At 38.1% G+C, this 24,958-nt stretch overlaps 1 protein-coding gene across 1 annotated transcript in view; it reads left to right on the forward strand.

Annotated features, from left to right (window-relative positions):
• Positions 1-24,958, forward strand: part of PLA2G4F (phospholipase A2 group IVF) — a 67,255-nt gene that overhangs the window by 23,563 nt on the left and 18,734 nt on the right. The window contains exons 17-25 of the mRNA XM_080595704.1: positions 764-958; positions 1,266-1,432; positions 1,975-2,161; positions 3,444-3,670; positions 4,281-4,353; positions 6,021-6,076; positions 19,997-20,080; positions 22,305-22,377; positions 23,176-23,312. Of these exons, the coding sequence (XP_080451830.1) occupies positions 764-958; positions 1,266-1,432; positions 1,975-2,161; positions 3,444-3,670; positions 4,281-4,353; positions 6,021-6,076; positions 19,997-20,080; positions 22,305-22,377; positions 23,176-23,312 (1,199 nt within the window). The remainder of the gene's footprint in view (positions 1-763; positions 959-1,265; positions 1,433-1,974; positions 2,162-3,443; positions 3,671-4,280; positions 4,354-6,020; positions 6,077-19,996; positions 20,081-22,304; positions 22,378-23,175; positions 23,313-24,958) is intronic.

A 24,958-nucleotide genomic window follows, 5' to 3' on the forward strand; every position in this document is an offset into this window, starting at 1 on the left:
TAGCATAAGGGATGGGTTTGGACAGATTGCTCTTGTGCTGTATATTACTCTATTGCATACATATCACTATTGCATACATAGTGAATAGAGTATAATTTTCTTTTTTTTGTTTGTTTGTTTTTTAATCTGACCTTGACTATAACTTTGGCTAGTTCTGGGAGCTATCTTAAACACCTCCTGCAGTTCAGGGGTCCTTATCACAAGAAGAGAAGGGCAGAAACCTAACAGCTTTGCAGGAGGTAAAGAATAAGTTCTCAGTTCCCTTCTTGGCCTAATTTTTTTTTAAATGTTGGATAATCTGGCTGAATGTCTGTATTCTCCATTTGTATGATGCCTCTCTAGTAGTGAAAAGGAAGTGTATTAAAAGCTGAGAGTTGCTTAGGTGCATGTTTATAACCTCATAGGGAATAGAGGCAGAAGAGATTTTTTTCCTCTCTGCAGACCTATTTTTCACACTTTTGCTGCTGTAACTATAAATACTGTTGTTGTCTTAGAAGAAGTTGTCACTTGCTACCAGGGGTTTCTTTGTGTGCATTTGAGATGAAAAGGGACAATGATTTGAATAATCCCTTTTAAATAGGGCAGGTAAATATCCAACCATGGAAATGGCAGCTTATTTAAATTTCATTACAATATTTTTTAATTAGAGGACAAAATCAGTGTTCAGACAACCGATTAAACATTGTAGAAAAAAGTCTGATTGAAATGATGAAGCTGGATGAGCATTGTCTATTTGTTCTGCACCCTTTTGTGGTTTCTGTAGATGACTGTCGAAGATCTCATTTCCGAGATCCAACACGACTGAAGACTCGCTTGGTTATACCTGGGGGCCCCTTGTTGCAAATTTTCCAGGATTTCTTCAAGTCCCGGGTCACGTGTGGAGAGACCTTCAACTTCATGCAGGGATTGTATCTTCATAAAGATTATGTTAAAGTCAAGAAATTTGTGGTTTGGAAAGGTGAATGAACCTGTATATATCTGGGGTATAGGGTAGTGTGTTCATGTTCTGTAACGGGCCATGTCCAGACAGATTTTATTCCATTGAAGTGAGAGAATTTACCTCTTCTTATGCTATAGGAAAAAGTTGATCCACTATTTGTCTTCGCTCATATGAGGCAAGCTCCTTATCAGATGTTATAGGCCATTCTCAGTTCAATATGTGTGTTGGAATGTCTTTTTTCGTATAACCCCAGCATAAACTTTGTTTGTTGCTTGTACCCAGGGGTGTGTAATGAAGCATTATAGTTACTTGGAATGTCTTCCAGGCACTCATCTGGATGCGTTTCCTAACCAGTTGACCCCCATGGAAGAGAGCTTGTATTTAGTGGATGGTGGCTTTTCTATCAACTCTCCCTTTCCATTGGTACTTCAGCCAGAGAGAGATGTGGATGTTATTTTGTCGTTCAATTTTTCCTGGGAAGCTCCGTTTGAGGTGCGAGACATCGCTGAGCATTATTACATGAGGATAAGAGCACAGAATGATATCTACGATGGCAGCAGATCAGATGAGGAGATAGGAAGTGATAACTAATAAGATTTGATTCAAAAGCCTAAGTATGTCATATTACCTAAAATAAGAATATTTGCTTAGCTTGTAAGATCTTTGTTACATAATTATATACTTCTGATGAAAAAGAGGCTATTGGTGACTTTTTTCATGCAAGCAAGTTATGTCCTGTATATACTAGTGTTTATTTTAAAGTGCAGAAAACTCAAGGTATAGATATAGAGTAATAAAACATAAAAAGGGTTTTAGTTGCAAACTGTTGATGTTTAGTAGCAGTTCCTAGTTTTACTCTTCTTTCTTCTGTATCACCAGCCAGGGAAATTGCTTCATCCAATCTGGAAGATGAATTTTTAGTTGTTTGGATTTTTTTTTCTGATAGAATCTCTCTTCTTTTGAGTATTGTAGTCAGGCAATCTTAGAGGTATGGCTGGTATTCTATCAAAATGACTTTTGTTCTTTGACAACAGGTTTTAGAGTTGGCTCAGAAATACTGTGAGGAGCGGGAGATTCCTTTTCCAAAAATCAAATTGACTGATGAAGATGAAAAGAAGCCAAAGGAGTGCTACATGTTTGTGGATAACAATAATCCAAAGGCTCCCATTGTGCTCCATTTCCCATTAGTGAATGACACCTTCCGGAAATACAAAGCTCCGGGTAAGGGTTCAGTGTTCCTACTTTCACTCTCCTTAGTATTTACCTATAAATTATTAAACTGTTACATTCATTTAAGGCAGGATCAACTTCCACCAGATTTTTGGAAGGGAGAGTCAGAGAAGAGGCTGGCAATTAAAAAACAAAACAAAAAACAGGAACAAAAAGCAAACAATAAAACCACCTAAAGGGCATAAAGAATCAAAATGGGTAATGCTTTTGCTTCTTTCTGATCAGTCTGTCCTGATGTCTGATATTGTTATTCTAATTACCCTAAATACAGGAAAGCACTATAAATCAGATTAAATAATAAGTTGGTTTATTGGATATGAATGAGCCAATAAGTAGCAAAGTGTTGTGGACCAGTCTGTACATCAGATCATATAACAGTGCTAAGTGTCTTGTGTCTTTGCAGTGTAACGGTCAAATGATTAAGGAAAACAATCCCTGTTTCAGTTAATGTGATTAATATAGACCATAAGGTCTATCCCTGTTTGTCAAGCAAGAGTGCTGGAATGAAGCCTAGAGCTATACTTTTAGGTAGAGACAAACAAAATTCCATGCCGTATTTCTCCCTTACTGGGAGAGAGCAGCATCCTGAGAAAAACTTTGGAATATGGAGAGAAGAATATGCAGGACTGACCAGACAAGGGAAACATAAATTACCCTGTTAATGCTTTCTGTATTAATACTACGACTATTGCCAGGCTCTCACTGCATTACCTCACAAAGATGAGGATATTGAAATTGGTAGGCCTGACTAGGGTTCAAGACTGTTCTTTCTGTAGTACCAAGAAGCAAAAGTGTTTTTAGCAAATGACTTTAATATTGAGCTTTCAATATTAGTGTTTAGATTTCAGTGTTAGGGTGCTAAAAAACACTAGTTGCCATATTTTAAACAATTATACTATCCTCTTGAGGTTAGTTGAACTCAGGGTATTAGTATCTTTTAGTATCTAGTTAATAGCACTTCCAGGAAGAATTGAGCTTTATATTACCTATTGGAAACATGGCTGTTATGGACGTGTTAAAAAATTTATCATAATGAAAATGTGTTTTAATCCTGTGTTTTGGAGTCTAGTGGAGGTAGAAGAGGTAATAATGCTTTGTCTTCAGTTTCCAAGCACTTTGTGTCCTGAAGGAGCTGAAATGCCTGAGGAAGAGCTCTGGAGAAAGATTTGAGGTTCAACAGAGTTACCTGTGATAGCCTCCTTGCAGAATGCAACTAAAATGAGTCTGCCACTGCTGAGACGTTTTAAGAAATATATGTATGTTCTTCCTGCAGGCATTAAACGCGAGTCAGAAGATGAGAAATCCTTTGGTGATTTTGTCATTGAGACAAAAGATTCTCCTTACCGTACACTAAATTTCACCCTTGAGCCATATGATTTCCACAGATTAGTGGAAGTGAATCGCTACAATGTTCTGAACAACAAGGACACTCTCTTCAAAACCCTGAACTTGGCTCTGCAAAGGAGAAAGCGGAAGAATGTCATCAATATGTCCAATACATGAGTAGCTTCCATAAGTGAGGATAAAGGCAGGCTGCAGTGTACCAAAGCCATGTGGTTCAAGCCTGAAAGCTGAAAACTGATAGCTGGAAACTGTCGTCTTGGAAAGGGAATAACGCATGTGACATTGAAAATCCATTCAAGAAATCAGATGTTCGTAGAAAAACCCAAGAGATAGTAACATCGGTGTTGTACTGTTATGTCAAATAGAAAAAAGAGGGTTGTGTGTGACTGTGGAAAAGGAGGAAATTATTTAGCCCGGTATCTCATCTAACGGCAGCTGATGACTAGAGAGAACTATGCAAAGAGTGCGAGCATCTGGAGATAATCTCACAAACTCCACTGATTCGTGGATAAAGAATCTCTTGTCAAAGATGCTGGTAGTTATGAAGAAATGCTGATTTCTTCCATGTCTTTATCTGTCTTGCTTTTTGAACCTCCATGAGGTTTTACCATTTACCTCATCTGGCATAGAATTCAATGGATTGTAACCATGCACTGAGAGAGAAAATGTCCTTTTGCTTTCAACTTGCTACTGGCGGTTGCCCATATATTTATAAGACTGAACAGTTAGTAGCTGTTAACCATTTTTGCTATTCATGACTTTTAAGATATCTGGTATTTCCTTCTTACCTGTCTCAAGAATTAGTAATGGCCTTCAGTGTCCCAAAAGTTCAATGCAGAGTAACTTAGCTTGGTAAACATGTTTTTTTGAGGAAATAGTAGTTCTTTTTTTATATATTTAAGAATTGAAGACACATCATGTGATTGTGCTGCTTCTTCCTGTAGTTTGATCATCACAAGCTGATGAAATTTCAAAATAAATAAATGCTACAAGTTTAATCTTTGTCTTTCTGCATAAGAGGAAAGAAGACTCTTTGGAGGAATCTGAAATAGATTTTTTATTTTAAACCTTGGGCTTGCAATTCAGACAGACCTTTTTTCAAGGAATTAATTTGTGTGTTTCCATGTTATCGGAACATTGATGTTCGAAGTAGGAAGACCTTATAAATGTTAATAAATAATGTCAGATGCTGCTGTGCTGTGGTTTGGAATTTACCTCACTTTGCAGAAAGGTCAGAGGAAAGGACTGAATTTTGCAGTTGGAACATACCTAATACAAAAGCCTCTCAAAGAAGTATTGTTTAGTTTTGTGGCTTTTATATTGAACTGGATGTACTGATTGTTTATTTGAAAATTGGAGAGAGGAACATTTTCTGAAATGATGTATAGTTGTATGAACAGATAAGGTTCTTGATGTCTTTTTTGAAATGTGTTCCTCTTCTAATAAATATTAATTCTGTTAAAGTTTTTCACAGTTTTTCTTATTAACGCTCAATATTATTATTCTAATAGTCCTTATTCTAATAAGAGGGAAGCAAAATGTCAACACTGTACTGTACAGCTTCACTTACTACTTCATTTATAACTGAGGTGGGAATGTAACTTAGCAACTTCATTTCAGGCTGGTGCCGCACAGCAGTAGAAACTCATCTCTTCATTATAAAGCTTCTCTTTGAGGAAGTGTTTTTTTTTTTTTTTTTTTAAAAAAAAGGGGGGGGGAGTTTATTTTTTATATACATTCCAGACAGTGACTTTGGGTGTTTAAACTTCCTTGATATCTGGAAGGACATATCCTTTATGTCCTTAGTACTTCTTCAAGCTGAAATATGAGAAACAGCAATTTAATGTTACCCTTTTTTATTTATCATTGGTGCCAAAAAGCTACCTGCTTTGTAGGAATCTGACATCTTCCATACATGTTTAGTGATGCATTGTTTATTTTCCTTCCCATGCAGGATTTTCAAGTGTTCTTGACTCAGCTGCCTTTCATCCTGCTGCCATTGCTTTTGAATTTATAGCTAGATGGGAGTTTCCTGTGTTCCTCCTGTGTTGTTTTTTCTTCTGATGTGAATCTGAAATGAACTGCATGGTTTGATTACTTGCTTTTGAGGTTCTCTCCTAATAGGAGATGATTCCACGGTGTGGGTATTTGGATAGCAGTGTATAGATGTGAAAAGGGAATGTTTTGCAAAACTTGGTCCACTCAAATTTGCTGGACACATACAGGGGAGTCTTTTAAGGCACAATTTCTTGGCAATTTTGTCTATAGTAGCAGTGCTTTTCTGTTTGAACAAGATATGGGGCCTTAATAGTTCAATTTAGTTTGTTAAACAGGCATGTAAGTAGCCACCTCTTTTGAAACTCCATGTTATGGTAGAAGACTTATCTATAGACTAGTCTGTGCACACAGCCCTTCATATGTTCTTCAGTCTTGTTAAAAGTGCCTCTTGTCCTGTAGAAGTAATGAGCCTTCTGTTCTGGCATTTAAATTCAAGCCCATTACTAAGGAGAGATCAGCCTTGCATCCCAAGTCAGAGGAACATTCAGGAGAAACAGGAAGCAGGTAAGGTTTTTCTTGCTTGAGCTGTTAGAGCTCTCTTACAAAGGAGTGCTTAAGGGGAAAGGAGCCATAGGCTCCTGTTTTGTCTGAAGAACTCCTAAGTGTCTAAGTGTTCGTTCTTACTGTTCATTTGTAAGAGCAGGTACACATGCAGGCTGCATGTTAGTCCAGAAACAAGATGTGTACAAAACTGGCCTGCAGGCTATTTTGTCTTTCTCATATACTAGTTTTATTCCAAGGAGACTTCATTGTATTGAGACAGGGTGCACGTAACTGATCATATACACCTCCTGATAGATAACCCAAACTAGCCACACTGTTTTTTCCCCCATGTATCAAACACTTGCTTATTTGCTGAAATTAACTGCTTGAAAGTTTATCATATTGGTCTTCAAAAGCGAATTTCTCACCATGTATAGTGTTTTGGTTGCTGACCTATGACTGCAAGGCATGAACAACTTCAGAACACAGAATTTTACTTGCTAAATTTCTCCCTCTTGCCTGGATGTAGAATATGAGTGGTGTCCTTGATCTAATCTCTGCTCTGCTGTAATTGCACTTTTTGATTTTTGACAGACAAAATTTATTATGAGGCTCTAGAAATTGTTTTGTGGTCCTACTTTGTAGTCATTTAGAGAAAGGGAAGTTCCTGTAACACCATGTAATTATTTTGTCGTTGTCTACACCTGGTGGATTTCATAACCCATGCATCCCTTTCAGTCATCTGTTGGTATAAAGCAGTGTCCACTGAAACACTTGTTATGAATTTAGTCTTTCCTGAAAAGCATATCATAGTAAAATGTCTGTACTTCACAATTAAATGAATTATATATGAACATAGATGCACACTAGAAGATTGCTGGGTAATGGAGGGGAAAAAAACACAAATATTTTATCAGCTCTGTTGTTGGTGAAGGGAACTTGGATGACTTAAACAACCTTATCTTTAGATTAATCCTGTGAAATAATTTTAAAAAAATTCATATTATACTGTAGGGAAAATGCAGAGGACTGGAATTGCTCTTACCAACTGTTAACCCAAGAGTGCTACCTGGGCTCTCATTTTGATTTTTCTTTTCCTTCATCTTCTCTGTCTCATGCTGTCCAAAAGAACTCATAAAATTTGAAATGCAAAAACTGTATTTTGTATGTAGCATTTAGTAGGGCCATATACAACAGATGCTGGTTCTGCAGCAATACTAATATTGAATAGTATTGAAAAAATAATTGATTTATTTTAATTCATATGGTAAGACTGTTGTAGAGGTTGGTGCAGCTCATTTTTTCTTAAAGACAAAAGGTTTCTGTGAGCAGGACAGAGTCAGTTGTGGGAGCTGCAGGGCAAGTAGAGATGAGATTTTTCACTGTCATACAGTTTTCAAAAGGGGTACCAGCTGTGCTATGGGAATCATCTGAAGACATTAAAGGAAGTGGAGAATCTGGGTCCTAAGTAACTATTTAATTTTATTTATTTATTTATTTTTTTTACAGCACTGTTTTATTTACAGCAGGAAAACATGAGCTATTCTGGTTCTTCATAAACATTCAGAGTGAATGGTCTGTGTACAACTGATAAGCTTTTAAATGAACACAGGGCAACACACCAAAGTAGTTTAATGTACTTGCAAGAAGTAACAGCTTGCAAAACATGGCAGGAAGTTAGTACTTAAAGTAGGGTGGAGTAGTGAACTACTGCTTATTCTGCAGGAAACCATATGTTAGGATTTGCAGAAAAAGAAGGCTTGGCAGCCATTTCTAGGGTAATGAGTTTCCAAAGGGTGGGGAAAGAGCAAAAGGAATGATCTAATTTGAAACGCCCCACATTAGTATATATAGAGCATGGGATTTCTTTGGACAGTCCTTAAATGTCCTAATAAATGTTTACCCAACTTGGCTTTGTGGGCTCTGTTATGACAGTATCCAATCACAAAATACAATCAGAAATGTGTTTTTTCTCTTAATACTACTGCTTGCTAGTGAGATACTCTTATCCATGTTTTACAAATGAGGAAAGGTCCCAAAGAGCACAGCTACACTACACTCCCTGCAGCCCCATGCCCCAGCAAATTGTGTGCCAGGTGGCATGGCAGGTCCCATGGCTCTGTGATTGTGTCAGGGTAACACTGCATGGGGCTAGTTAGCTGTGAGCATGCAGAACTGAAGGCACAGAGAAAAAGTGACTTCTGAAACAACTGCAGAGAGGATATGGAGTTCTAAGTCAAGAATGGTTAGGCAGCTGATACACGAGGGGAGGTATCTGTGCAAGTGCTTCAAGATACCTTCTCGCCTTGTCCTTGGTCTACATCATGAGTTAAGTGTCAGCAGTGTCAGCACTGAGCTGCCGCTGCAGCTGCCTGGCTCGGGCTGTCAAAGAAACCTCAGCCCCACACTGCTGGCTGCTCTACACTCCTCTTGGGGTGTTTTCTTTATTGTGTCCCGAGAGTGAGATTTCATCCTCAGAGTGATTGGATTATACGGTCTGTGCTTCTGCGTTGACACGCAGGTATACACATGCTCTTTCATAATAATCAATTTTTTTTAAACGCATTAAAGGGAGAGTGCTCTTTTACATTGCAATGTCCCTCCACTGCTCTTCCACACAGCAGCACTGGTTACATTTATAATCTTACCGTGTTATAACACAAGACCTTGAAGTACAGGAGCAGTAACTTCATTAAACTGTTGCTATAGTAGGCTGCTATATTTACTGCACATGCCATTAAATGATATTACTACTATGCTATTTCCTGCAACTGTCTCAGCAAACGTCTCTGAGATGAGCCATCTCTGACAGAAGGATCTTTAAACTTCAGGGCCAAATATATCAATTGGAATCAGGGTTAGCAATACAGGAAAGAGCAGGGAAAGCTTCTGTTGCTTAAGTGTAGACTTTGTAGATTTGTACAACCACCCCTTCTTGAGACAGCAGTAGCTGCAGATTTACAGTGAAAGACAAAGAAAAACATGGGAATTCATTTAAAATCTCGTTGCTAGAGAACAATAGTTGGAGACAAGTGTATTTTTCTGAAAGCAAAATTTCTTGGTAGTGTATGCCGTCTTCCCTGCTGTAGGTTCTTGTGTGTGTAGTCATGCTTGTGGTTTTGACTGTTGTACATTTACCCATGATTGCAGTTAAGCTCAGCAGTGCTGTTGGTGTGTGCTGTTGTTTTTTTTTTTTGTTTGTTTTCTTGGTGAACTGGTTATTGGGTTGCTGACCATGGCATTCAAGTCAGCTCAGCTCTACTCAGAGTTATGTAGTGTCCTACAAATCAGAAATCATGTTGAGAATTCTACAGAGACTGATTCATACCCACGTGGTTGCCTCGTATGGTTTCATCCACGAGTTTTCATGTAAATACCAGGCTGAGTTTACCTGGAGGGTAAGCACATAGAGCTGCAAAGCTTGACTAACTAGGTGTGATAACTCGGAGGAGAATGAAAGCTCTTCAGAAAATGATGGATTAATATTCAGATCCCTCTCTCTCTCCCTCTCTCTCTCTGTCTTTAAAGTCCTGCAATATCATTAGTAAGTAATGAAATTTTTACATGCAGCCTAAAGCTTCACAACAAACAAAAAATATCGTTACATAACCCCAATGGATTAGAGTGATGTAGATTGGATAGATTCTGCACCTTAGCAATATATTTTTTTCTATCTCCAGTGTTTTTATGTGATCCCATTGTAAAGGGGCTGACTGTATGTAAACCTAAACAACAGTTGTACTACTGTGACATTATGTCATTGTCAGGGTTAGTAAACGAATTTTAAATGTAAGGTGTGGAAATCTTTCTCCTTTAGCATTCCACCATTTGGACACAAGCTGACACTATATAGAAATGGAGATCCCCTCCTGTTAAGATTATTTTCCAACTCACCAGGTAATTTTGTTGCTGCCAGGAAATTAGGGAAATTGAAAAGAGATTTGGAAATGGGAAGCTTGGCTGGAGAATAGCTTCAGAGTAGCTGAGGCTGTATTTTACAAGTGCTTCTTGAATGCTTCGTCTGCAGAAGTTAGCCTGTGTTTTGTAATGAGGAGTTCTATAAAATGGCATTTAGACAGCTGTGTTCATTACTCTATTGTGAAGCACAGCAAGTTTAAGCATGCTTTATCTGTGAATTTCACCTTGGTCTTTACTGTGGATCCATTGCTGAAATCTGCATAGAGAAGTATGTGATGCTTTAAGGAAAATATCACACCATAGGTTCATTTAAAATGCGGCAGTAGTAGCATTAAAGCAACGTGTCAGGAAGAAATAGCAATAAAAAAAATCAAGGAAAAGTATTCTGGTTGAACTGTTGCCAGATTAAGGTAAGATCATCCCTGATTAACTTCTCAGTCTGCCTCAAAAACAGGTTTTCTAAATACAAATTACTCATGGAAAATTTCTTTGAGATAATTTTTGCTCTGGTAATTTTTTACCCTGATAGAATGCACACTTTCAGTCTCTAATCATGAATTCTTATTTTTTTACTTCATTATATTTGAGATCCCCTCCATAGCCAACTCTTCTACCTTCCAAAAGCTCTTTTACATGGTGAGGCAGTTTGTTAGCTCATTCTGAGACATTTCCTTCTTTAGAAACAGGTAACAGTGGTGGCAATCATGGTAATTTGTGTGGGACTAGAACAATGATATCATTTTGTGGACAGCTCTTAGGGCTCAAGAAGTTAAACCAACTGAACTGTATCGCTTGTACCAGTAACCCTTCTGTTTCCACATGATAAGCTGTTAAGATTGAAATAAAACCATGGGAAATGTAATTATTTGCGTTAAGGCAACCACATTTGTAGGATGCTATGAAATTATCAGCAGCATTTATGTCACTATTGACAGAGTAACACTACAGATGTACTGGCATTACATGCAGAAATCCCTGCCCTGTCGAATCCACAGTACCCTTCAGGAGCTCGAAGTGAGGTCTACATTAGGGAAACGGAAAGGAATATGTAACTTGGAAAATTACAGGATGTAGTGTTGAGGAACAGCTTACTTGATATTAATGTTGGTAATAAAATAGTTGGAGATAAGTGGATTTACTAGGAAAAGAACTAGGGGAAGGTGATACCAGGATGTTGGTGATGCTGCTTATACTGAAGGAGAACAGGGAACTTCTGCTCAGACTTTTTTTTTTTTATCAAGATGAGTCTGAAGAATTGACACATGCTCAAGTGTCAAAAGAAAATTAAAACTTTGATGGACTAAAACTGCAAACACATTTCTAGTGCTGTAAGTGATGAGACAAAAACACATGGAAGTGCATCAAAGGGTGATGACGGCAAAAAAAATGGGGGGACAAGGAGAGTGCTAATTTGCAGATATGCTCTTGTTTATGAATGGAACAAAATTTCATATGACAGAATAGGAAATGAAGAAGTCACAGATTCCAAGATGTGAGATAAAAACATGAATGAAATTCTTAGCAACTTGTAAGAGTTGCTGTGGAGAGTAGCTGTGGAGAAAGGCTGCAGAAAAGTACCAGATGCCCAACTTTCTGCAGGCCTTGGTAACAAGGTGAATGATGGAGATTTTCACAGTGACAAAAATGAAAGGAAGGTTTGAGGTGGGTAATTTGAGCATGCTAAAACTCAGTTGCCAAGAGCCATATCATATCAGAAAAACTCTTTGGAAAACAAACTGTTTTCTTAGTTACAAAGAATTTCAGTTGTGAGCAGTCTGCTTGAAGGGAATTGTTTTTTGTTCTTTTTCTCTTTGGTCTCCTTTTTCCTGAGACTTACTCATTCCACAGCTCTTCTCACTGAAGTGGTCCTCATGTTGTCATTCTTCCTTCATGACTTTCAGCCACTTTTCAGACCAAGAACCAGTGGAAATAAGATAAATTATACAGAATACTTAAAATGTAAGTAGAGAGAAGGCATGGAAGATATTTGGCTATATGACATTTACCTTTCAGAAGTAATTACTTCACTAACACTGAGTGTCTTTAGTACTATGTCAGGATGCCACCTGGTCCCAGAAAGGTCTGGGTCATACCTGGAAATACATGAGCATTTGATATGTTACTGGAAGGAGTTGTGCCAGAGAGCTAAACAGGACTGCACCTGTATCCTTTAGTCATCTTTTGCCAATTGTTCTTGAAAATATTTTTCATGTTGGTGTACACTACAGGAACACTTGAGAATTTTAATGTTACTAGTAGAAACTATTTGAAGCCATGTGTTTCTCAATATGAATGAGGAAAATGAAAGGAAATGGCAACGTATGCAAACACTTCCAATGATCGTTATCTAATATATTCCTATTAGCACATGGATGTATGTCTGCTCATATGTATGTTCAGGTTCTCATAGATACAACTCCACATTAGAACTCTTGTGGAATACATCTTGCTGTATTTTACTACATTAGCTATTGGTGAATTGTTAGCTAATTCAGGTTTCTCTCTCTTTGCTGAATCTATCAGTAGATAAACTGAATCTATTTGTATATAAACTTTATCCAAATACTGGAAAGATAATTCATAATCCATGCTATTTTACTCTTTATAAGGTTTTTAATACATATCTGTGACAAGTCTCTTCAGTAGGAAATTCAACCTATATGTTCAGGGTCTACATCTTAGGGATTAATTACTAACGGCATGTTTGAAAATACTTGCAAATACCCATAAGCAGTGTAGGAAGTCAAAAGTAGTTATGGATCCTCCTCTGCTCAGAGTGGCACAAAAGTATATATGCTTAGCGTACTTTCTGATGTCAATAACTGTACACTTATTTGTCTTTAACCTTTATATTTGATTTTTGCCCCTTGCTTTATACAATTAACCTTGACTCAGAGGTCAATGGAAAATCCCCAAGCTGTGTTGTGCTAATATTATGAGGCCTTATTATGTGGCCCCTGTTTCACTTACAAATATGAATAGGATTAAGCTGAAAAAAATTCATAAGAAATGGTAATTCTTTTTACTGATTCTTTTGTAAAGCATCAAGTCTTACGTGATCATGTTCTGTGGGCATGCATATTCTCCTGGAACATTTTTTAACCTGTGGCTGATCCTAACTGAATTGGTCTTATTTATTAACGACAAATTCTTGTAAGTCCTGTGGAAATAGCTGAATAGAGGATTGAGATTTTTATTAGTGATTCCCTTCCTCGCAACAACCCCCGTAGGAAAACATTGCAGTATGCTTTCACAGTCTTCTGAAATACTGGTGAATCCTCTGTTAAGGTACCTTAACCAATTAGCTACAAGATTAGCTACCAATTAGCTACAGTAGGAAAATATTATTTATTGTCATTATTATTATTTGTTATTATTTTCTGACCAATGATCATGAAACTACGTGGTTGATGATATAGCTAATTCAGTGGGATTTCTGAGGCCTTTTGTTTCTGTTCCTGGTGTTGTGCGCTTTCTCTCCCTACAATCAGCCCTTAGGTGGCACTCTTTCATAGGAGATTACAGCAGCTGTAACTACACCTATCTCTCAACACTATCCCCGAGATGCTGCTTTTTGTTTGGAGGTCGGACAGTTCTGCTTGTCCAGAGCATGTGATGCAACCATTTATTTTTTATGTGTTCTCCTTCAGTTCTGTAAAGCTTAAATTGTTTAGGGATATAAGAGAGGATGTTTGCATAACTGATTGTTATTATTATTATTTTTGGTATGGGGCTCTTTCACACTTACTTCATTAGGCAAATTCTGGATGAACTGAGGCTGAAGTATGATAATCCCTTAACAAATGAAGAAGATGGGAACTTTTGAAATCAGGTCCACTCTTTAGTCTAATGCACCACTCTATAATTTACATAGAAAGTGCAAAACGTCATGATCTGTTATGATCCCTTAGGAAATTATGAATATACTAAAAACTAATTATTGCTTAGTGGAATCACGGGAAGAACTCTAGCATTTTGGAAACTCTTTATGGCTTTTGTTTCCCCCACCTCCCCCTCCCTGCACCCCTCAAGGGAGAGTTGCAGGACTACTTTAGTTTACATAAATTTTCCTTAAGTCCTTCTTTTGTGGCACCTATTCCACTGTGGTAAAAGCTAAATTGCTATAACAAATCAAAGCCTCTCTTTTTCTCTGAGGAACCCTGTTAGGATGGGATAAAGGTCTATGATGGAGAATCTTTTTATTCCCTTGCACAATGAAGAACAATTCTGAGTATTATGCTGGTGACTGACTGGCAACTCTACTGTCAGAAGACAAACTATACCTCGTTGATGCTGTATGTTTCATCAGTACCTGTCATCCACTGCTCCTGAGAAAGAGGAAGGAAAGAAGAGTGAGTATCATCTTGTCCTTTTGCTTATTCCATAAGCACAGTTTTTGAGGTTATTCTTCTCAAAAAATGGATGCATAGTGGAGAGATATTTTGAGCCACTGTCTAACTGTCACAAGCAGAGGTGCCGTAAAACTGATGCCAGCTATGTACCACTTAGAAGTCTAAAACTTTGCTAATAGGACAATTTTTCTTCCTTTTGTAGGAGTGGAGCAGAGTTCTGTATGGGCAGAAGGGGGTGGAAGAAATGATACCTCTCACTAGCTGCTGCTCTCTGTATAATTAGATGAATGTGACTTACTCTAAGGATGGCTCAGACAAAATACTTATAAGTAACTGCACTGTCCACAATAACAGATCAGATTCTCTAAGCCTTTTGCATGGCTTTTGCCTGGAAGAGATGTAATAAACTGAAGTCAGTACTCAGAAAACTTGAGTCTTTCCTGTCTGATGTATTTACTTCAGTCTGACACTAAAACAGAAGGATTTGTGTGTGTAATGTATAATTTCACTCCAGAAGTGAATAAAAACTTATCCAATTGAAAACTGTATTTTGCTATACATTATATAAAAAAGTCTGGTGTTGGATATCAGGCCTGAATTTTATGGATGATTATTCCTCCAGAACAGCTGTCTTTTCATTAGACATTTTGCATGGGCCTTATCTGGATTACTCTAATTGTTATCACCTGGGGAAGTTAGGTGTTCAGTGCTCAAGAGCATCTCAAGTCAAATGGGTAACTAAACAAAGTGTATCAAGTAAAGATGGTCTTCACTATTGAGGTTTGTCTTTGGTTTAGAGTGAAGAAGGCCTGGATGGTATTTAATGCTGAGAACAATTACCGCTCATCTTTTATTCTGTTGATATTCGTTCTTTTGATAGAGTATGACACAACTTGTAGGGACTACCATGTTAACATTGGCAAACAGCTGTTTCCTGAAAACAGGTCAAGTTCCTGTCTTCCCAGTTTAAGCAAATGTCTGTGTTTATGTACTGTGTCTGGCAGTAGTGGAGCTAGTACCATACAGGCTGTTATGAAGAAAAGCTGTGTTTTGAATATGTGACTAAAACAGTGTTGATAATACAGCAGTGTTTTGGCTATTGCTGAACAGTGCTTGCATGTTTTGGTGGTTTTTTTGTTTGTTTGTTTTTGGTTTTTTTTCCTGTCATTCTACCCATTCCTACTGACCAGGCTAGGGGAATACAAGAATTTGTGAGGGATCACAGCCTGTACTGCTAGCCCAAGCTGGCCAGAGGAGTATTCCATACTATACAGGGTCATGGTGAGTGATAAAAACTGAGGTAAAGGAAGAAGGCAGGGAGGTTGTTTACCAAGGTAGCTGTTGCTCTGAGACTGACGGGGCATCAATCTGCTTATAGGAATTAGTGAGTGATTGCTTTTGCATCATTTGTTTCTTTTCCTCTTTCTTCACTTACTAAACTTATTTTATTTCAAGCTCTGAATTTGCTTACATTTGCTCTTCGTGTTCTCTCATCTGTCCCACTAGATGGGGGAGAAAGGGTGAGTAGGTGGCTGTGTAGGTGCTTAGCTGCTGGCTGGGGTCAACCCACCACAGTTTATTACAATTATGTCAATGTGTCACTTCACTGTATAATTTGTTAGTCAGACAAGAGCAACACACACATAGATCCTAGACTAGGCTTTGCTGTAAGCTTTTTTTTTTTTTTCTGGGATTTACCTATAGCAGCCTAAATCTTTTAAGCCCTTATTCTTTCTGCTTGAGAAGTTATGACACTTGCTTTATATGCATGGTGGAGTTCAAGTGTTAGGTCTGCTTGAATATGGCTGCTAGACTCATAGTCTTGCTAGCAGAGTCAGATGACAGAAGATCTCAACTGGTCTTAAATCAAATCCATGCATAAATAAGTGTTTGAATAAAATAATTGACAAGGTCATTGCTAGGTGGTTTTTTTTTAATACTTCATGGTTGCTACATGTCTACTAGCTGCCCGTGCACAGATTTTTTCCAAAATTAAAAAACAAACCACCACCACAACCAACAAAAAAAAAACGAGATGTGGGGGGGTGCAGGTAGGGTGAGGAAAGCAAGCTTCTAGCTATAGGTAACTAACTATTGTGTCAGAGTGGTGTCAGGATGATTATCATAGTCACTAAAGAGAGTTGAAAGTTTCAGCTTTTCTCTGCACTACCAGAGAATGTTTTAGCCTGTTTATTTCCTGTAACTAGTGATGGTGATTTAGCTGCAATTAGAAATTCATACTCAATACATACTGTAATCAAGTAATAAAAGTGAGTGTCAAAAAAGAACATGCACTGAAGATGTCCTGGGATCTTTTCTCTTGTCTTAGTGTGATTAATCCCATGGCCCTGAGGCTGTTAGTTCACATGCCCAACTGCACACTTGACTGGTTGTGTAGATTCCACTTTAGAGCCCTTAGCGTGGGTCCACCCTGTCTTCTATGCATTAGAGATAAACAGATGCTATTTTCTGATCTCAGCTGTGTGTCTGAGCTGAAGATCCTGGGTGCTGTGAGTTAGCATTCCCTGAGGGGTGAATGCGGTGACTCTAGGAGTGTTTTTTGAGGAAGGTGCTCCTGAGCAATTCAGTCCTCAGGAGCTGTCTCCTCAGCAACAATACAAGGCAACTTGTGCATCTATTAGCATTGCCACTTGTGTCAGCTCACTTCTAATTGTACTGAAGTACTTAGGAAATAATCTGAGGAAAATGAATCAACAAATTTGCAAATAAGGCCCAAATCAGCAATGTATGTCTTTTTTTCTACTGAATCATGTGTTAGAACAAAACCTTAATTCTAAAAGGATATTAACACAATTGTGCAATTTAAGTGCAACAGACAATGTTAAGTCTAACAAGTTACTTGTTAGATTGTTACACAGCAAAGATGTTTCTTGTGGTATTGTCTGTATTTATCAAAGCAAGAAATGCTGTTTGATGTCTCTTGTTCCTCATCTTTCCCAAACACAAGCATACAATTTTCAGAGCATCTGTTTAGAGACCTAATGTCTTGTTGATTTCAATCACCGTCACTTGGGATTTTGTCATAATTGAGTTCAACAGGGGATTATGACTGATTCAGTTTGGGGCTGTTCTATTTGGGTCAGGTAAATGAAGTCTGATTTTTAGAGTAATTGCCCAGCCGATTTTGCTTCGGAGTAAAGAACAAAACAATTAGTATGTTCAGAAATAAAGTTGTACCCTGTGGTACTTTGTATGTGCTTTGGTGGGACACATCTCAGACGAAGAGGTCTCTTTAGCTTGTAATCAACAGCACCTTCCTGTCAGAAGGTAGCAGTCTTCCAAGGCTTGTTTTTCCCCTTTGCCTCATACTAGATGTAGAAACTCTGTGAAAATTTGGAAATACCACTGATTATCAGTCTCAGACTTCTGTATGAGGAAGGTAATTCTGAGCCTGTGTCAAAATTCATCTGGGATCTCGGTGGCAACTGGGAGTTGACAGCTCTCACAGCTGCCTCCCTAGAGGCTGTTGATCCTCTGCTGACCCTACTGCAAATAGTCTGCTCCTTTGCCACCCCAGGCACTTGTGCTGTAAGTATGTGACCCAGTTTAGGTACATGTGCAACTTCAGTCCTCATATTGCCATGCAACTAGTACTGCTGAAGACTTCTGTTGTTATAATGGTATTGGTGAAATACTGTCTTGTCTTTCCTCATGTGCCTTCTGACTCACCTGCACTACTATTCATGATACACAGTGCTCCTCAAGAAATCTTGTACCATTGCTGGGCTACATCTGCCCATCATTGCTTGAATAGTTGATATTGCTTAATTTAATTTATCAAGTCCACACAAGGCATAAATACGGAGATTGCGAAAGGATAGGAGATATTAATTGTATGGGTAACTTTTGATCTTGAAGAACTAGAGAGAACCCGCTGTCATCAAAATGAGCCATAAAATGACTTCAGAGTCTGAGCTAAGTGATGCATTGACTGTTGTGTTCAACCTCTTGTAACGGCACTAGCTGAATCTTTTCCTTTAAATCAATGAGTGTTACTTCAAAAGTATTATTATATAATCAAAATGAATTAGCTCTCTGTTGTAAAAAGATTGTGCCACAAAAAAAAAAAAAGTCCAGGAACCAAACAAAAACTGTGGGTGAGAACTCATCACACTTCTTCGTATCAATGATAGCACACCCTAAGGCAGAAAATTTTTTGTTCAATGCCTGAGCCTATGAAAGAGAAGACTAATCGTTATTATTGTTTGAGTCTTTGTCCTAAGGCAGCTCTCCTTTACAGGATGGTTAGAATAAGACACTTTCGTTAGAAATGGTTGCAAGTCAGATTTTTTTTTTAATTTCTTTAAGTCCTGCTGCGTCAAAAAGTACTTTTCTGTCTGATTTAGGAAATTTGGGAATGTCAAAAAACAAAGGCAAACAAACTTTTATTTCAATTGCAGTTTGTTATTATTCAATAATAGTAATTTAGTGATTTTAAAAATGCTTAGTGCAATAGGTGGCTTCTGTCATATTTTAGTGATAGTGCTAGGTACTCTTGTTACTATGTGCTGTAACAAAATAATGTCAAACTATTCTAGTATGAAAAGGAAATCAGATGACAATTTAAACATGAATGTTTAAATATTTTGAAAAAATGCCATGTAATTATGTGTTTCTAACATAATTTAATTGAAAGCATTGTGTTCACTAAGAAATATATTTCAATAACAAAAGTTCCTTCTGGTTCTGCTCACCCAATAACATCCCTTATGTTACAGAAGTAAGAGAGGAGAAAGGCTCTAAACTGTTTTCTTTATTTGCCACCGCACATGAGAAATGAGAATTCATTTTGTAGCTGTGATTGGTAGAGATCTTGGCAAAACCCTTGCAGTTACATTCCTGGCCAAGGTAGAGTTGGAATGCTGCTGTTTAGAAGTTCAGATCGGTTCACTTAATGCTGCCAAAACACAGATATGGATTTTAGGATTAGAGAACATCTCAGTAGATGACAGTAGATGCAATGTTCTCTTTGGTCTTCTCTAGTCTGTGAGGGTTGCAACTAGCCCAGCATACCCTTCTGTGTATGGTTATTCAAACCTTAGAGCAATGAAGAGCTATTTTATTTTGGGACTATACAAAGATGAAATGTTTGACCTGTGTCTTTCTTTCCCCTAAATCACTGCAGCGGTGAAAGAAATCTTTGTGGCAAAGAACTAGTGCATAATTTGTACTTTTGAAATCAGTGGGAGGTGGAGCTATGAGTCAATCTATACAGCTCTTCTTCCCTGCCTCAGCTGGCTGGAGAATAGTGTGTTCCAGGAACCACCTGCCAGCTGTGAGGCATACAGACTGGACCATTATAGCTTTGCATTTTATGAAGTAGAGCTACTAATGGGTTCATCAGCCTATTCACCTTTGGTAAGAGAAAATCAGCAGTGGGGTGGGAGGTTCTGTTTGGCTATTTTAGTTGAGATTGATGAAAAGCAAGTGTTTGGTTTATTTTGGTCCTTAAATGTCAAATAAGTTTGTAGTTGGCAGATTTACTAGAGTAACTAAATAGATATCACTGGTCAGATGGAGATGTCATCTTGGGGAGGAGAAAAGACAAACCCCTGTGCTATTGCCCTGGTGAATCTTAGTAGAAACTGAAAACCAGGAGTTGTTGACTGGTGGGTTTCATCACTGGCCCCTCTTGTTTCCTCATCCCCAGGATCAATTCATCCGAGTAAATCCACACAGGAAAATTGGAATCAAGAAGAGGAATCATGGAAGACCGTGCAGTGCTGAAGATGAGGTACTGTACAGAGGACAACCTCTGGGCTGCAGGGTATGAACAATGGCTCTAATACACGGAGTCTTCCATCAGCAGCTCCTGTCTTTCCTTGAGCTTGACTGTTATTATGAGAGGTGTTATTTTTTAACAGTTAGGTAAGAGAATAGTTATTTCTTCTGTGACTGTGCTCTCTAGAGTGGAAAATGTTTACTATGACTTGGGGGTTGGGAAGGTGAAGAAGATGATGAACTCGTGGTTTAGATGCTGGGCAAGGAACCGGGAGAGCTAGATTTTAGTCTTGACTTTACTGTGACACCACAATGTGACGTTAGGCATACTTCGTAACACCCAAGGCTTTCTTCAGATAATTTTTCTTTTGCTCTATGGAGATGGATTGACAGATAGAATGCATTATTCATTGTCTGCTGCTGAAAATAATTCTGATCCCTAGCTTTTATGAATTTGAAATAATAAAAGGTGTTGGAAGGTACTTGAATGAGGTGCATTCTGAGTATGTAACAAATTATTCCCTTTTCTGAGTTATGGCTGGTTTAAATGACAGCTATAAAATAATTATGGGAAAAAACATTTTTGAGGGAGAGGTGGGGATTTTCCTGCATCTGCTTCTTTGCTGTACTCAATGTAAAATTATGAAACTAGCTGCTTGCTAGATCTGGGAGAGCAGTGACCTCGCTACCAGCTAGTACTACAGAATAATAATTGCTTTTGTTTGTGTATTTATTTCTTTTAGTCCTTCAGCTGTCTCATGAATAAGCTTTCTCTAAACTTCTTTTTACGTACACTACTAAAACTGAGGATTAAAAATGAATCCTCTGTATCTAGGATGAAAATTTGAGTTTTCAGAATTTCTGATCACCAACTCCTGCCATTTTCTTCACATCCACTTTAGAAACATGGCTGCCAAAAATTCTGCTGAGGTTGATGGGTTTCTTCCAAACCTGCTAGTTTTGGTTGAATCATACTTTGTGAGACAAAAATATTGGGCTGAGAATTTTCCAGTGGGCTGTAAGTAGCATCTAGGAAGTTGACTTACTTTTTTAGGTGGTTAATCTGTTCCTGTCAAGAAACTAGTATATCAAAATGAGAGGTATACAAGGAGGTCCTAAGGAAGCAATTTATTAGAAGTCATGATGCTTTGAAGATTTAATTATTCCTTTCATTTTAATGGAGCTACTGCTTCTGTATGCAGCATTTTATTTCTGATGTTCTTCAGGATTGTCTTGTTTTTCCTGTAACCAAGTATAGTGTTGTATGTAGCTGTGATGGAGAGTGGGAGGGAGAAGACTAAAAATGGATAGGGCTGTGCAGCCTTCAAGCCGTTGCCCTGTAGAGCCCTGTGCTATTGGATGTGAATATGTTGTTATACGCCAATACACTGAAGCATTAGAGCTACTTTATAGGGAGCTGGACCTTCATGTGAAATGGAAGAATGCTTACCCAAGCCTCTGATTTCAGCCTTCTTCCTCCTGATGTAACTGGAAGAGCTCTGGAGTCCCATACTGGGCTGTTCATTTCTAGAACCATTCTCTATATCTTTTATTTGTTTATGTGTTTTTAAGGATGGTGTATTTTGCTATAATAATTGTAGTGTTAGGTATCATGCAGCCAGATTGGCTGGTAGCAGTGATATTTTGACTGGGGCATTATAAAAAGGAGTGTATCTGTACTGTTCTGCAATAATGTTATGTGGCACATGGGCTGGAGTCCCTGCCTGAGGAAGGAGGGCATCCCATGGTACCCGGGCAAACACACTGGAAAATGCTCTGTTGTAATCTGTTGTGCTTAGTCAGCCTGAAAGCAGAGAAGCAAACCCTATAGTTTGGAAGTAGCTGGATTATATAGGAGCGATTATGTAATGTTGTCTTTGTGAAAACTATCTTGTGATATTTCTTACTACTCTGCGTTAAAATTAAACTTTAAAACCTGAACCTTTAAAAAACAAAGCTGAAACAAACAAAACAAGCAAACAAGAAAGAAAAAAACACATAAGGTGAGTAAACAAAGCTGGAATCTATTTTTATATGGTGTCTAATCACAAGAAAGAATTTACGCTCAGAAATTTTTGCAAATAGTTAAAAAGACAACATTTATTCACTACATTAATATGTGAGAATGGCCTATAATTACTTATTTTCTAGGTGTCTCCTTTGCTATGCTATAGGAGAGGTTGAGTTCATTACGTCTGAGTTCTTTGCTAATAATTATTTTTCTCATTGTTTCGCAGCCAGAAATACCTCACTTGTGTTGGCTTACTGTAAAAATTATATGTATGCGAAATCTCCGCAAAGCAGACCTGTGTAAGTATCACCGGTGGCATGTGTATATGTTATCATGGGAGTCACTACTGGTGACCTTAATGCTCTTGTACACCTGCTTGGATTACCACAGTGTCTGTTTTTTGACTGATGAAGTTATATCTGTTTTCATCATCATTTACACTCAAAATTATTTAGAAAATAGAAAAGAACAAATTCTATGTCAGGAAAGAAGTAATCCTTCCCTTCACTGACTGCTCTCTGATATTTTCCATTCCCTGACTCTTTGATGACCCTTTGTCCACAAGTTGCCAATTTTCATTCAGAAGGGGGGACTTGGAAATATAGGAAAGATCAGTAGCTGTACTTGGTAGTGCTGTGTTCGTCTCTTCATTGCTATTTGGCTGTGGATGTCTTGTCCATTATAATTAGAAACAGGTCTAAAAGACCCCAGAAAAATATTCTTCATTTTTTGAAGAGTGAAGTTTCAGGGTATGAAGTCATATATGTATTTGATTGGAACTTGGCAAGTACTTGAAAATTGTATTTAAAAAAAAAAATAATCAGAAGAGCCAGTACACTTTGTATTGCTAAAACTGATTTTTGTTTGTTACCAAATAGTATTAGTAGTTTAGAATAGGCTTTTGTTTGAAATTGACATAAATTTATACACAGTTAAATTGCTATAAACACAGAATGTTTTCCTTTGGGTCTAACGAAGTATTTAGGACTGCTCAGAGGATATTTTTCTTCACCTGACTGAGTAAAAGATGATAAAAAATAGTACTACTGTAGCAATTATGCATCTTTTTTTTTTTTTTTTTTATTTTTTTAACACAGTGAGCCAAACTGATTGTTATGTGAAGCTGTGGCTGCCCACAGCTTCACACCAGGAAGCCCGGACGAGAACTGTATCCAACTGCAGAAACCCTGTCTGGAACGAAACTTTCCACTTCATGATACAAAGTGAGGTGAAGGTAAGATCCACACCTGTGTTCATGAGCTGAGACTTTCTAAAGGGGGTATCTTTACCTGCTGTGTGTCTCTGGCACCAGCTGCACACTGCAGGCGTATACTGACGGGGTCATACTGATGTCAGACACTTGAGACACCAAGTCCCCGAGCACTAATGCTCTCTGGAAGCATTAGTGCTTCCATTTTTCCTCTCTGTGAATCCTATTTAGCCCTCTTCCCAACATGAAGTCTGTCATGGCTGCTGCACTACCTCTTATCTCCCACAGCCTCACCCAGCACAATCCTCAGTTACACATTACCAAAGTAACTCCTGACTTTTATTCCTACAGTATCCACTCCTCCCTTTCATGTGCAACCCAACCTGTCACTTTTCCATGCCCCCAAAAGCACAGAAAGTAGACATAGAAAATTGGATTTTTCCTGAGTGGTTGCTGAGGAGAATAGTTAGGTATTTTTGGAAGTGAGCTGGTAGAAAGCTCAATGTAGACATCTTGAGGTATGAGCAGTACTAGGATTTAAGTATTGAACTTAAGGTATTTCTATGGACTTGGAAGGATGTTTTTAGTAGATGTCACAGAGAACATGAGAGATTTGCAACACATAGGAATGACTGTGTTTCCTAGCAGTAAGTAAGCATACAAACCTTGATACGGATTCTCTGCTGCCCTGACTGGTCTTTGTCATCTTTCAGGGATTGGACCCCAAGAATTGAGTAGGAGGTCTTATAAACTTTTTAAAGGATTAGTGATATTTTCTTATGAGCAATCCTGAAGGCATTTTCACTCTGTGTTGCTGTGAGCTTGTAATACCCGCTTCACACACACACAGTGAAGCTGTTGTGAATTATAAGAGGTAACATACCTTAATACGGTTTAAAAAATATTTTTAATACCAACTATTCCATCACTAAACTGGCACGTTTTCAGAAGCCTAATAGGCTGCAAGAAATCAAACCTTACATCTGACATAGATTTATAATAGAATCATGCCCTTCCAGTGCTTCAAAGAAGTGTAAGCTTAGAAGTGTTTTAGATCGTTTGGAATAAAGTTGAGAGCTTTTTTCTTTCTGTCCCAGAGCAGTGTTTTTTTGGTTTTTTTTTTTTTTTTGGTAAAGTTAATGTTTGTAAGGTTAGCAGAAATAGATTATCAGGCAGAGTGTGAGTAGCAAGATCTAGACATGGAGTCAGTGGCTTATGGCTTAATAGTGCAGTGTCTCTTCAGGCTGCTGTGAGTAACCTGAGCCCAGAGGAAATACAAGGAAAATCACTGCAATTTAAATCTTGGTAAAAGAGTTTAAGCTGACGTGCTTTACCTTCCATTTGTAAAGGGCTGAGTTTGCCCTCTGTTGTTACTTTCAGCTGATATGCTGACATTTTTCAAGATAGAAATTTTGACTCCAAAAAGGTGTCGATGAGCAATATGTGTAGTCTCTACTCTTTCCAGTGCATGCTGCCATCATGCGCATCACTTTCGCTACCTTTATTTTGAGCTCTTGTTCATTGGCAAATCTGATGATTTACCTCTCTAGGGTTGCTCCCCGAGTTTGCAGTCTGAGCTGCAGGGGCTGCACAGCTGAATGAAGCCTTGTTGCAGCCAGCCGGGCTCTGCACCATTGCAGGAGCATTTCATGCCTTCCCTCCAGAATCTC

The sequence above is a fragment of the Anser brachyrhynchus genome (genome assembly GCF_964034855.1).
Source record: "Anser brachyrhynchus genome assembly, chromosome: 5".
NCBI classification, from domain to species: domain Eukaryota; kingdom Metazoa; phylum Chordata; class Aves; order Anseriformes; family Anatidae; genus Anser; species Anser brachyrhynchus.